This window comes from Notolepis coatsorum, assembly GCF_963971535.1.
Source record: "Notolepis coatsorum genome assembly, chromosome: 14".
NCBI lineage: Eukaryota > Metazoa > Chordata > Actinopteri > Aulopiformes > Paralepididae > Notolepis > Notolepis coatsorum.
The window spans coordinates 59,331,189-59,346,830 of NC_140178.1; the positions used below are offsets into that span (position 1 = coordinate 59,331,189).

Below are 15,642 nucleotides of genomic sequence, written 5' to 3' on the forward strand. Positions count from 1 at the left end.
AAATGCGGCAGGAGTGAGTCACTTCCTGTTCAGGAAAACGATTATTTTTTTATTTGATATATTAACATTATATTGTGCATTGGAAACACAAACATACTTAAAATGAGTAAATATTATTCATTTTAAACATGTTTATATTATTTATAGGGCTATAAAACAAAAAACAAAAAGAATAATATTTTTTCTTCTTCTCTCATTTAACAGGTGGGTCGGCGCCCTAGCGCCCCCGGTGGCCAGCCGCCACTGCTAGACACTAATACAAGGACACTAGACTAACAGGGATAATAGGGACACATACTAATAGGCAGCCAGGTCTTGAGCCAGGCAGGAATTAAACATTGTAAACAAAACAACACAAGGACTGAGGTCACAGTAGACAGGAGGAGTTCACTCCCTGATAAACCACAAGGTGGTGCCAGAGGGTAATGTTCGAAAAGTGGTGCCAGAGGGTAATGTTTATTGTTCAGAGAATTCCTGAGTCCAAAGGGCAGATTATGACAGTACCCCCCCCCCCCCCCGAAGGGGAGGCTCCCAGACGACCCACAAGACCGACCAGGGACAGGCAGGGCGAAGGGCAGAGACCCCGGAAAAAACTGGGGACGAGGACACGGAAAACTGGAGCCGGGGGGCCGGGGAACAGGACCAGAGGGGAGCCTGGAGAAGGGCGCACAGGGCACGGGACCAGGGGCACTGGAGAGGGGGACAGAGACAGAGGCCCGGAGAGGCGGGCTAGAGACAGGGACAGAGGCCCGGAGAGGGGGGCTGGAGACGGGGACAGAGGACCGGTGAGGGGGGCTGGAGACGGGGACAGGGGCCCGGTGAGGGGGGCTGGAGACGGGGACAGAGGACCGGAGAGGGGGGCTGGAGACGGGGACAGAGGACCGGTGAGGGAGGCCGGAGACGGGGACAGGGGCCCGGTGAGGGGGACTGGAGACGGGGACAGGGGCCCAGTGAGGGGGGCTGGAGACAGGGACAGAGGCCCGGAGAGGGGGGCTGGAGACGGGGACAGAGGACCGGTGAGGGAGGCTGGAGACGGGGACAGGGACCCGGTGAGGGGGACCGGAGACGGGGACAGGGACCCGGCGAGGGGGGCCGGAGACGGGGACAGGGCCCCGGTGAGGGGGGCTGGAGACAGGGACAGGAGCCCAACGGCGGAGGCCGGGCACTGGGACAGGGGCCCGGTGAGGAGGCCCGGAACAAAGGGGCGAGGGCAACAACTCCAGAGCAGGACCCCGGATGGGGAACACTCCAGGTGCAGACCCCGGGACCGAACGAGGGGGCCCGGAGATGAAGGGCGGAGGTGACGACCCCAGAGCAGGACCCCGGACGGGGACCACTCCAGGTGGAGATCTTGGGACCGGGCGCGGGACTGGACCAGACGACTCTCCAGGTGCAGATTGACCCCGGTGCAGACCTCGGCGTTGACCACGGCGTCAACCACGGCGCAGGACTGGACCAGACGACTCTCCAGGTGCAGATCGACCTCGGTGCAGACCTCGGCGTTGACCACGGCGCAGGGCTGGACCAGACGACTCTCCAGGTGCAGATCGACCTCGGTGCAGACCTCGGCGTTGACCACGGCGCAGGGCTGGACCAGACGACTCTCCAGGTGCAGATCGACCTCGGTGCAGACCTCGGCGTTGACCACGGCGCAGGGCTGGACCAGACGACTCTCCAGGTGCAGATCGACCTCGGTGCAGACCACAGCGTTGACCACGGCGCAGGGCTGGACCAGATGAGGAGCCGGAGGCAGGAGACTCCCCGGGGACAGGAGCACGACCCGGACCAGACGTCGGGGTCTCCCCGGGAGCCGGAGGAGGAACAGGGACAGCTAGAGTTGCCCTAACAGGGGCTAAACTGGCAGTAGAAACTGGGTTAGCTACCTGGGATATGCTAGCTGCCGGGCCTGTGCTAGCTGCTAGGGTTACACCAGCCGGCGGGGCTAAGGCGCTAGCAGTAGGGACTCTAGCGGACAGGACTAGGTGTCTAGCAGCAGGGGCTCTAGCGGACGAGACAGAGGGGTTAGCCGACGGGGCGGCTCCCGGGAAACTGACCTTGCTAGCTGAAGGGGCAGTCCTAACACCTGGGAGACTGACCTTGCTAGCTGAAGGGGCAGTCCTAGCAGTGGGGAAACTGACCTTGCTAGCTGAAGAGGCAGTCCTAGCAGCGGGGAGACTGACCTTGCTAGCTGAAGGGGCAGTCCTAGCAGTGGGGAAACTGACCTTGCTGGTGGTAGAGGCTACATAGGCAACCTGGAGTACGCTAGCAGGGGCTGAGCTAAGTGCAGGAGCAGTACTAGCTGCAGAGAGTCTGCTAGCAGTGGGGGATGTGCTAGCTGTAGATGCTACACTAGCAGGAAGGGCTAAGGTGGTAGCTGTAGATACCACACTAGCAGGAGGGACTATGCTAGTCTTCTTAGCTTTGCTAGCCTTCTGAGACCTGCTAGAAGTGCGTGCTATGCTAGCAGGCGGGGCTCTAGCGGACTGGACTGAGGTGGTAGCTACCAAGGCTACACTAGCGGCAGGGGCTGTGCTAACCACGGAGGCCATGCCGGCCGAAGAGGCGGTCCCAGCATCTGAGGCTACGTTAGCTATAGGGCCTGTGCACGCGAGGGCAGCTAGGTAGGTAGCTACTGCAGAGGCTGCTCTATCACCAAATGTTCTGCCAGTTGCATAAGCCTCGCTAGCAGTAGCAGGAGGGAGTAAGCTAGTGGTAGAGAACAAGCCTAGCCTGAGCCTCCTAACAGAATAAAACCTTAACTTAGCTGTGGGGGCAGAGGTTCTGCTAGCTGTGCAAGCTATGGGAGCTAGGCTAACCACAGGGGCCTTGCCGGCCGACGAGGCGTTCCCAGCATCGGAGGCTTTGTTAGCTATGGGGCCAGTGTCACTGGCAGGTGAGGCTAAGCTAGCCTTTCTAGCACTACCAGCTCTCCGAGACGTATGCACAGCGCGAGCTACGCTAGCAGCACTAGCTGTGGAAGCTAGGCTAACGGCTGTGCTAGTAGCATGGACTGGGTTAACAGAGCCGGGGTTAGCAGTACCAGCTGGGGAGCCTAGGCTAACGGCTATGCTAACGGCTGGGCTAACGGCCTGGGCAGTAAAGGCTGCGGGACCAACGCTAACTGCTGCGGTGGCAGTAGAGGCCTTACTTGTGGAGGAAGGCGTGCTGGTAGCCGTGGCTTCGTTGGGAGCAGGGGACCAGAGCGCACGAATAACCATTCCCAGCAGGCGGTCGTATTCCGCAAGCAGTGGAGCCTGCTCTGCGCCGCACGTTGCGCTTGCACCGGAGAGCAGCGCGTGTAGCTGCATCCTCTCCCACGTGAATGAAGAGCAGAAATCTCCCTGGAAGAAGCGCTCCATGGTGAGCAATACGTCGTTCGCTTGGTCTCTCCCGTAGTCTGCTGAATCCAGGTCTGGTTGCGTCATTCTGAGGTAGAGACAGCGCTGGCCGCGGCGGTCACGCTGGAAGTGAGGCCGGTGGAGGAGGTTGTGCCAGTTCTCCCTCGTCCTGCTTGCTGGGTCTAATTTATGGTCGGTTTGTTCTGTAAGAATCTCGTTGTTGGTGGTGTGGACCCAGGCGCAATACAGGAATGAGAGAGAGGCAGGACACAAGCTGGGTGTAGTTGAGAAGAGGCTTTACTTCGCTCTATACCAGGGGTGTCAAACTCATTTTCACAGAGGGCCACATCAGCATTATGGTTGCCCTCAAAGGGCCAAAGACCGTATAAATGTTAATGTAATGTAAAATAAATGTAGCTACACATTTACATATTGTTAAACATGGTGTTTCTGTATTTATTACTTATTCAAGTTATACATATTGCATATTCATTTGCATAAATGTAAAAATATATGTTAGCTTATGTTATTTTAACAAATAATTTTAGTTTATCAGAACCCCATATTACTCCACCAATCAATGATCAAACCATTCAAGTAAATAACAAAGAAGAATATCATCAAATACAAGCTATGATATTAAGTTTGTTCAAAACCTTTTTGTCACAGTCAAGAGGGGCAGAACTAACAACTGTGAGCTGCAAAGAACACGTGGGACAGATGTTACAAAAACAAATGGCTGCACACCACCTTGCAGAGGCCATACATCCAACTAATGGAAGATAGTTTAATTAACTTTAATTAACAGATTGCAGAATGGGTACAGTACAGTACAGCTCAATACACACAATTGTTAAGGGGATGCAGACCAGAGAAAGACTTTCGACTTGTTTACATCAGGGTCCCCCATTTTCAATTCGTAATGAAATTGCTATTATGTGTCTGCATGAACACACAACTGTAACTGTACTAAAAAATTACAAAATAAGGGTTGTCTCAGTTCACAACTATATTGGTCAAGTTTTGGGTGGGACTTGTTTGCGTCCCTACAGCTTCTTATTCAATTGAGCGAGATGCTCGGTTATGTCACACAGCCAGTTTGCATCTGACAGTTCAGACAATATTTCTTCAACCCTTTGTTACCTATTCCGCCTGGATCTTTTTTGTATTTTGGGCTGTAAAATTGTCAAAGAATGTCTGAGGAGTAAGTGCTTTTGGCTTTTTTCCTTTGTTACCTCAGATGTTCAACATACATGTATGTGTAAGAATGTGTAATAACTAAGGCTGTCAAAGTTAAAGCTTTATTAACGCATTAACCCACAATTATTTTAACACTGCTATTTTTTAACCCAATATTAATGTAATTTTTTTTTTTTTTTTTTTTTTACCTGAGCTCTTGGGGGGCCACATCAAATGACATGGCGGGCCGGATTTGGCCCGCGGGCCGTGAGTTTGACACCTATGCTCTATACAGTAAAACTACAACAACAAAACAACAAACGTACCATAGCCTAAGCTGGCAGATAATGAATATACAACAAAGGGTTTAAACGTGAAGAGCACGGAAGGGTGCTGCTTGAAATCACAACCACAATGGTATAATGATAATAATAATGTTCTGACAACAACGGACGACACAAGATACGTTTACAAACCGACAGGGACGTAACAGGACAGCACAGAATATATAGGACTAATCACACTGATTACTAACACGACACACCTGCTGACATTAACAGTGACACCAACATTAAACCAGACCGGGGAATAGAGTGGACAACACACACACAGGAGCATGAATATACAGAGGGAACAAACTAGACACTAATACCAGGTTCCAATACAATGTAACATAACAACACGGGGAAGATAGGACTAGACAGGAACATGAAGTAACAAAACAACAAGGGGGGACTAGACACTAATACAAGGACACTAGACTAACAGGGATAATAGGGACACATACTAATAGGCAGCCAGGTCTTGAGCCAGGCAGGAATTAAACATTGTAAACAAAACAACACAAGGACTGAGGTCACAGTAGACAGGAGGAGTTCACTCCCCGATAAACCACAAGGTGGTGCCAGAGGGTAATGTTCGAAAGGTGGTGCCAGAGGGTAATGTTTATTGTTCAGAGAATTCCTGAGTCCAAAGGGCAGATGACACCTTCACATCTAAAATCTTTCCAAAAAGGACAACCATGGCGGCTTGCTTGTGAAGATTCTCTTTTTCCACTGAAACGAATATGTTTCTGAAACATTGCAAGACATAGGCAATACTATTGCAATACATAGGCAATATGTTTTTGCAACTTTGACAGTTTGATCTAAATTTCATGAGGCAGGTGCACTACTTTATGTTAACGCTAATCGGCCACCCCTCCCAGCTTGCTGCGCCACCTCAACCACGCATTGCATCCACCACGCCTTGCATCCACCACGCCTCGCATCCACCACGCCTCGCATCCACTACGCCTCGCATCCACCATGCACCACATCAACCACGCCTCGCATCCACCACATACCGCATCCACCACACACCACATCAACCACGCCTCGCATCCACCACACGGGATCATCCCTATGTTCCCTGGGTCCTATGTTCCCCGGGTCCTATGTTCCCCGGGTCTTATGTTCTGCGGTTGATTGATTAATTGATTGAACATTTTATAAATTTGTATTATTTTATTCATTATTAATGTCCGCCTTGTTTCGAACTGGTTAAGCTTAGGCCCTCTTTCGAACTTGGTTAAGGTTAGAGTTTGGAATCAGGGCTGGTGGTCTAAAATGTTCAATCAATCAATCAATCAATCAATCGGGGAACATAGGACCCGGGGAACATAGAACCCGGGGAACATAGACATGCTCCCCACCACGCTTCGCATCCACGACGCCTCGCATCCACCACGCACCGCATCCACCACGCCTCGCATCCACCATGCACCGCATCAACCACGCATTGCATCCAGGGGCATTTTTAGGGTTAGAAAACATTGGGGGCTTCAGCCCGGGGGGGGGGGGGGTTTACACAGAAATACGCAATATTAGAGTAATTAGAGACGAATACTGAATAACTAGATTAGAGGTTCTCAAAGTGAGGTCCAGGTCCATGAGAGGGATCTGGGTAGTCCCCATAGAAAATTCAAAGTTAACAGGACCAAATCATCAGTTTCTTATTTATTTATTTATTTATTTAACCTTTATTTAGCCAGATAAAACATTGATCTGGTCCAAGAGGCCCCAACAGGAGTACAAATATATATATATATATATATATATACATATACATACATACATGCATACACACATACACCAATAACAAAATAAAAACACAGTTAACGATGATAGTCGGGTTAACTCGACATTGCTTGAGCACCAATCACGAGTATAGTCGGGTTTTAATCGTTATTTCTTTTATTAGCGATATCCATTCATTTTCATCCATCCAGCCTGATGTTATCGTTGGGAATGGGTCTGAGCTCGCAAAAGGGCAAATACCGCCGCCTATGCCTTCCAGCTGGTATTGCACCCCATTGGGAATGGTGTAGTTTCTTTTATGGGACGATCCGAGCCGTACGGGCGGGGTTTAAATACTCAGGCGAGGTAGGCCTCAACAACGATGTACCATGCCACTAACCCCGCCCGCCCGTCAGTGTGTAATGGTCGGTAATGTGGTACGGACCTCCACAAGCAGTATTTGGAATGGCGATCAGATAATTGGATTATTTCTTTTGCATTACATCAGATACAAGGTAAGAACACTATATATCAATTTGATCGTTGATCTGATATTTATTTCTACCCCGATCGACGCTGTGTGTGTATGTATGGCTGTGTGCCATTGGTGGCAGGAGGGGGGGGGGGGGGGGCCTGCGGTCCAGTGCTCTTTTCATTCTTGCACGAGGAAGGATAATAATGATGATCTAACGTTGATTTCAGGAAGATTCGATAATCAGGCGAAAAATTACAACGTGTTTTTTTTGTATTCCACTAAAGGGCTATTATCGTGTCTTTTCCTGGGATTACTAGAAATCACCAAAACTATACTCGTATTCAAATGGTATAAAACGGAAATGTACAGATGAAAAAACAATCTGTTTTGTACATGTTGACTGGAAGCAACTCACTGATAATCGATGTGTGTATTAGACCCATAGCTATCATTTAGGATATATTTTAAGCACTCGCAAATCTCGCAAGCGGTGGCGTACTAGCGCCCTCTAGCGAATTAAGCAATGGCGCAGAATGAGTTAAGAATCATACACATAAGCAAATAAACAAACAAACAAACATATGCACAGCCTATGTACAAAAGAAATACACAGTTAATCTCTAGTCTTTACAGTTTTCTTCGATTGCATAAACACTCATATCAAAAGTATTACACAATTATCAAAACCTTACACTCAAGGAGCAAAACATAGGCCCAGATTTGCACCCCTATAAGCACAATGTCAGCCTCACACTTTTTGCAAAACAATACACAGTGATTTGCAAAACACTAAACACACTTGCATTACATTAGACACAGAATGTCAAATTACCACACATAGAGCCAATTGGTTAAACACAGCCATCAGATGCACAAACACACCATTGCTTAATTGTAGATACACCAATCAGGTTTAAGCACTATACAAATGCAGCAGGTGAGTTCACCTGTCTTCAACTAAAATTGAAGGAGAGTGAAGTACACAGAGAACGTTAAAATATATACAATACATTCACCAAACACTACACAAGACAACCAATGATACAGACTGATGAAAATATAAATCTTCTCTCCATATACCCAAATCAGTCAACATGTCAACATGGAGAATCACAACAAAAAAATCTCTTGCCAGATCCAGCTAGGCAAAGAGATAATGTCTAGTATTTTCTGTACTATATTTAAAGTTTTTCTATTTTTGTTTTACTGTAATTTTAACTTGTACTGGATACAGTATTTTATGTTTGTCTGATATTTGCTGAGCTTACAGTGTTATGCACACTGTAGTAGCATGAAAACTGGGACATGTTTTGTTGTGATTCTCCACTGATTTGGTTATGTGGAGAGAAAATGTATATGTTCATCAGTCTGCATCATTGATTTGGGTATATGGAGATAATTTTTTTTTTCATCAGTCTGCATCATTGATTTAAGTATATGGAGATAAATAAATTATATTTTCATCAGTCTACAACAGCATTGGTTGTGTCTAATGTTTGGTGAATTTATTGTATATTTGCACATTCTCTGTGTACTTCACTTACAGTACTCTAGTCACTGAGAAGTAGAATTGCTAAATGTGTTTTAGGTTAAGCACAGCAGTGTGTAACTGGTTCAAACAGAATTAAGTCATATGAAACGTGTGCCATACATGCCATACATTTTTCGTTCATGTGATACGTCATTCACAGCAGTAACTAACTGAGAAACTGAGAAAAATGGCTTTAAAGTTATTTTACTATCCAGTGATTTTGTAGTTACTGCAATTCTTTATACCTCTTTTCTCTAAAACAGAGCAAGATTGAACTCTGAAACTGTGTCATGAGATAAAACAGATATTGTAAAGTTCAATTTAACTTATAATTAAATTTAGATATTTTTTTTTAGTTACTGTGGATAGCTTCTGCAGGGCAGTATAGCATACAGCATTCCAATGAGCACCCATTGTAGTTTGACTTTCAGTGGTGGTTGGAACACAGAGAGATCATTTGACTCAAATGGCATCATTCCACGAGGAACATGATATTTCATGAGTGCACACTTGATGCATCGCTATGGGTGCTTTGTATTTAAGTTTGAGTTTCTTTGATGTAGCCAACAGTAGTGGCCCGGTGAGTTTGGTTTATGTAGCTACTGTAGCCAACAGGTGTTCTGTTTTGAGCACTGGATTTTGATTAGAGAGATCATGTAGAAGTTCTCTGTTGAGTAGCCTATGCCCTGCGCTCTGTTCAATCACTTTTTCTCAGATATGGAGTGCTTCCTCCCCATTATGTGAAATGGGAGTCAAAATTCCAGCTTGGTAGACTTGGGATTATAGAGTCTATATACAGTTTCTACTATAATGGGCTATTTCTTTGACAATATTGATTAAATGTGTGTACTGTCTCCTTGCCTCATCAGATCCTGGCACTGGTGTTCTCCCTGCTGATGTACTGTCAAATCCTGCGTGCCGAGAAGTATCTGGACTGACCCTCGACTAGCCATTTCACAGGCTCCTTAATGGGACTGACCAATTGTGGACTGACCTGGGATCAGAAAACTATACCAACCAGATTGATATGATTCCTGTCTCAGAATGTCCTCAAGCATTAGAATGGGGGGGGGGGGGGGGGGGGGGTTGGTCTGTGCAGTTTACTGCTCCGAAAATCACTGCCGGTGGACATTTTAATAGCTATAAAAGTTAGTATTTGGACGTTGTGGACAGCGACTCCTACAGGTCGGTTGGGGGACGCCTGCACAGCAGAGACAGGAAGTAGCGGGGGTAGTGTGAGCCTCCCATGCGTTACACCTCGCCACTGAGAGTCCGCGCTGGCAGGTGAAAAGATGTGACAGGCTGCCTCCTCGTGTACCGGAGGGGACGCGTCTATTCGTTTCCTAACGCATTTATGCTTCCGCGTTCGCGTTTTGCGCTCTGATTGGCCACTGATGTTTCTGGTCGCACCAATCGTGTGACGGCAAGTTCTTTCACCGGTTAAGCTTAGGCACTCTTTCGAAGTTGGTTAAGGTTAGAGTTTGTCTTGCCATAGGCGGAGGGTGAGCTTGAGATTCGGGTAGGCTGTCATTAGAATGCCGCCTGCGTGTAGGGCGAAGATTTTTACCTTTTACTTTTGGTTGCACGCAAACTGTCCAGGTTCTGATTTCATATACACACACACACACTACTAGGCTATACTACAGCGAACTTGTACTTTTTAAAGAAGTTCGATGAAAAGGAACGTTTCTGTTTCCCAAAATATGTTTTAGGATATTCTGGCAGGACTGGCTGAGAGGGGCCAGTGTTTTTTTCTCCCAAATCAGTGTGGGGTGGATTACCTGAAGCCTCAGGTGATCGGGTCACGGTGTTATGCCCAGGGGCAGGGCTCGCTGTGGCTTCACGGATGCGATCTTCTAGAGCTTCTGAATTACTGTTATCTTCTTCCTGCTCCTTTGCCTTGAAAAGATTACATATCCATTTTGCATTTGTGCGGCCGTTGCTGTGTGTTGACCTGGAACCAACTGGCGGGTGCATTCGAAATAATTCAGATGTTTATACAAACGGGTGCGTGCGACGTGATTGGTACAGTACTGGATGCAGTCTGGAATGTTAACTGTGTCACCACACCTACCCATTGACACCTCCGTCGGGCGACCCCCCCCCCCCCCCCCCCCACACACACACAGGCTGCCTATAGGAATAATTCTGCATATGCCCACATATATTATTTATATATAAATGCTAAATATTTACATCAGACATGTACAGACAATGTACAAACAAACAATAATTCTACATATTAGGTACAGGCAAGCATATGGTGTTAGAGTTCTGCAGGGATGTTGTTCACAAGTTATTTCTTAACCATGTTTTGAAGTGGGGGTGGGGGCGGCTACAAGCATAGTCGTAGTACCCTTGAATGAGTGCTCCTGCCAGTCTTCAGGCCGCCTGGAATGTTAAGTGTCACCACACCTATCCATTGACGGTCGGCCGACCCCAGCCCCCCCCACACACACTCAATACATACAATTGTTAAGGGGATGCAGACCAGAGAAAGACTTTCGTCTTGTTTACATCAGACCAGAAACGTCAGTGGCCAATCAGATCGCACCAGAAACGGCAGTGGCCAATCAGATTAGCAAAACGCGAAAGCGGAAGCATAAATGCGTTAGGAAACGAATAGACGCGGAGGGGACACGTGATGCAAGGCTTCTATCCTCCCTACAACCGACCAGTGGGGGGCATAGTCGAGCAACGTTCAAGACAGGGGAGAATTGGAAACTCGAAATTGGGATGGGAGAAAAAATTGAAAAATAAGGAGAAAAGGTGGATAAAAAAAGAGAGAAAATGAGGTAGACAGATAAACTGCACTAAAACCAATGACTGTCGGCTTCCAAATCAACCCTCCTCTTCTGTTACATGACGGCCACACAGCACGATTCATGCATAAGAAGAATTGGCTCAGCCACACTATGTGTTTTAGCAGTGTGTCAGTCTCAGGTTAGGGACGAGCGAGGCGGTCGATTTGGAATCAGTGAATTGCTTGTTCATTGGAATCATCAGTAAGACCATGTGGAGAATCTACAGCCTTTCTGTCCAAATGCATTTCAGAATAGCATTTGAATCACAAACATCAAAAGGAAGAGGAAGCTGTCATTTTCAGCTGAAGCACTGTAGGGAATATTGACATACAGATCCTCAAACATTTGCCATGCAGTGCCAGTGAACAAGTAAATATTAGACTAATGTACTTTTAGCCAACTTTTATCTGCAAGTCTAATCTGTATAATTTTTTATGGACTCACTCTATAAAAGCAAAAAGTAGTGTTTGTATGCAGGTGGAGTGATAGATGATGTGAACTTGCACATAATGTAAAATACACTACAGCAAATGTATGGATCTATGATTTTTAATGTGGTAGTGCTCGACTTCCTTTAAATAAAAGTGTTGCATATTGTTCTGTAGTTGAGCTGTTGGTTTCAAGTTTCTTTGCCAATTTCAAAATGTTGTAATCGGCAAATTATGTTTTGGGAAAAGTAGGGAACTTATTTAGGCGTTCTTCTGAGAAAATAGGTTGAAATACACCTTTAAGACGCAAGATAGTTTAAACTTGCGTCCACTAATAATAATTTCACTGGATAAATTATTACTCTCGTCAGTCTCCGGGATCACAGGGCCTCATTCTGTCATTCATGAAGCGATATAAGAACAGATTCCGTTCTTAACTAGCATTTCTTCTTATTTTGTTCTTACCTGGGATTCAGCAATGTTTTCTTATTTTTGCTTTTCTCTTAGGCAAGACCAAATTCTAAGAGTGGTCGAGAGCACTCTTACCCAGAAAAAAGCCTACCATTCATAATAATAATAATACATCAGATTTATATAGCGCTTTTCCTAATGCACAAAGACACTTTACAAAACAAACGATACAATACAGTTTTAGTAGATCAAATACAAATATATAAAAAGGTGAGGGAGGAAGGAGTTCATGGGTTGAAAAAGCAAACCATTGGTCAATTGCCCCCAAATACGACTTTATAAACCCAGAACTTTTCAATCATTATTATTATTATTATAACTTCTGAAATGGATTATATATTGCTGTTAGAACAGGCCGTACGCATAGAACGCATATTTACAACCTCTCCTCTCCTCTCTTCTCTTCTCTTCTCTGCTCCACACCTACAAGTTCTGAGCGCACTCTGGGTTTTAGCCACAGGGACCTTTCAGAGAGAGATGACAGGTGACAGATCCGGTATTTCCCAACCTACTGCGCGATTGGTTCTTGACAAGCGTGCAGTCGTTCAGTATTGACAAAGCCTACTTTGCTGGAACGATTTATTTCGTACAAGTACAAGTATAAGTCTTTATTTGTCATCAGATTAACATACACACACACACACACAGGGGCGGACCTAGCACATTTGGCACCCTAGGCGAGGTTCACCACTGACTTGCAGATAAAAAAATTTAATTTTAAATTTGTTTTGCTCTGCGCAGTTTTGGCGCCCCCCTCTATATCTGCAACCGCGCTACCAACCGGTTAACCCTTTTCACTGCGACAATACACCGAAGGTTAACCCTTTCATGACCGTCGGTTGTGTGATATTAAAGGGTTAACCCTCCGTCGTGTGGCAGTGAAAGGGTTAACAGTTATACAGTAAAGTACTGCACCTTTATTTTTTACAAGCAAGAACAAGAGCTAAGAATAAATTTAAAGTGCACACTAAAGAATTAAAACAAATAAACAACTTAGCTAACACACAATAATAATAATAATAATAATAACAAACAATAAAATAACGTGCAAATTTGCTTTAAAAGAAAATTATGTATTGTAAAATATGTTACACATATATAATCAAAATATAATATGCTAAATAAACAAACAAACAAATTCACTTTGTCTATTTACTATGTACATTCCACTCCCTATCATCACACTTCAAGGTTAGCCTGTAGCTCCTACTGGTTTCCATTTACAGTGCAATCCTTCTGGCCTTCCTCGCTGCAAAGTCATCAATCACATCAAATTGTCCAACTCCTGAGCCAGCTCCTTCCCATCCAAATCAGATTGCCCTCCATGGTTTAAGGTGTGTACAAGTGCCTCTGCTTGCTTCATCAGCTCTTGGTGTGGCAGGTCTTGGAAGTTGTACAAAATTGCATACCTTTCACCTTGGCACGTTTCTCGTCTTCTTCTTTTCTTCTCTTTTTATACTGGATGGCCGGATGGCTTTAGCCTCTTAATAGTTCTCTAACGTTAGACGTTCTTTCCTCAACGCTCAATTCTATAAACACTTGACCGATACCCATCAATGCACAGCGCTCTAGCATGTTCTGACTGTGAACACCTAAAGCTGAGGCTCAGACCAACCGACCGTTTTAGATTTTTGGCTAATTTTCCCTTATGTTAGAATTTTTTTTATGTAAAAATAATGGTTGCAGATATAGAGGGGGGCGCCAAAACTGCGCCCAGCACATTTTTTTAAAATTTTAAATTAAAATTAAAATAATAATAATAAAAAAGAATTGCGTCCCCCTCTGGGTGGCGCTCTAGGCGACCGCCTATATCGCCTGTAGGAAGCTCCGCCCCTGCACACACAAAAGCAATGAGCGACCCACAGGAACACACACATCACATCGCGAGTCGTGTGTGTGTGTGTGTCATTTTGAGATCAGTCGCAAATCGCTTCCTGTTGAATGGATCAGACAGGGATCAGATGCCGAACCTCGGCTGTTTTACACACGCCTCATTCGCCTTATAAGGAGATGGCGGGCGTGTCTGTATTCAAGTAAATTGAGCACAAACACGCATTTCAGTTTAAGAACAGGTGGGATTCATCATTCAACACACCTGGGTAAGAACGGATTTGGACTTTAAGAATGGCTTGATGAATGTGGCGGTGGCTTTTCTTATTTTTCTCTTGACAGGTAAGAAAGAATATAAGAAACATAATAAGACAGTATTGGTGAATGAGGCCGTTCTTAGTCTTTAACAGAAATCGAGCCACATGAATAGACCTTTAACTCATTGAGCGCCATACCCAAGAATTCTCGGGTTTTGATCCTTTGATATTTTTCCTTTGATCCCCGTTCTACGCACTCTGCGGGAGCTCGCTGAGTCTCCCTGGCACAGCTGCCTACGTTGGAATTGCAATGACATCAAATCTCGCCAGGTGGCAGTATCACCTACCTTATGAACATGCATGGGCCAGCTTAGTGCCAGCCCCACAGCCCCCAAACAACTAAGAACTCGTTGCGAGCAGCAGTGAGCAGAACACGTTCGACAATCGCGATCGCCTAGAGCGAACTATTGGATGTTATGAAAAAGACTACGGGCGTTTTCACACCTGTAGTTCGTTTGCTTTGTTCCGATTCAGGGAGACACAGGGACTATAATGATACAATGTTGCACCTATCCCTTAGTTCGTTTGTGTTCACACGGCTGTGTTAACAGCGGACCAAAACAAACGCACGCGCGAGCAAACTGTCACTCATTGTTCAGATTTTGGGGTGTGCATTCTCACAGCGTACGAGTCGCTTCGGGTTCGGTTGGAAGTGCGCCGAGACCACCCTCTCTAGGCGGTCTCGGCCCGCTTGTTTTGTTCCGCAACAGAATGCGATTGCTGTGTTCACATATGCCCAAATGAACCGAAATAGGGGGTAAACGCTCCAGGTTCCGGAACAACAGCTCCAAACGAGCTAGGTGTGAAAACGCCCTAAATGGATTATATGGATGATTATGGACGATAAGGTGCGTTTCCACCAGACTATGTTGGACTCAGCACTACTGGTAAAACGTAAAAAAAACTATAATCAAACCGACCGATGAGGAAACCCATTCGGCTCCGTGGTATAGTCTGGCCCAAGCACACAATAATAACCTGCAATGCAATGGCGAGCGAACTATTGGATATTATGAAGAAGAATACAAAACGGATTATATAAATGATGATTATGGATGATAAGGTGCGTTTCCACCAGACTATGTTGGACTATGTTGGACTCAGCACTACTGGTAAAACGTAAAAAAAACTATAATCAAACCGACCGATGAGGAAACCTATTCGGCTCTGTCTAGTCTGGCCCGAGCAGATGAAGAAGACAGATGAGGGCTA

General features: G+C 45.8%; 1 protein-coding gene across 1 annotated transcript in view; it reads left to right on the plus strand.

Annotated features, from left to right (window-relative positions):
- tspan4b (tetraspanin 4b) overlaps positions 1 to 11,988 on the plus strand; it is a 57,155-nt gene extending 45,167 nt beyond the window's left edge. Inside the window, exon 8 of the mRNA XM_084329791.1 lies at positions 9,450 to 11,988. Coding sequence (XP_084185917.1) covers positions 9,450 to 9,518 — 69 coding nt within the window. The 3' untranslated portion in view covers positions 9,519 to 11,988. The remainder of the gene's footprint in view (positions 1 to 9,449) is intronic.
- The last annotated feature ends 3,654 nt before the right edge of the window (positions 11,989 to 15,642 follow it).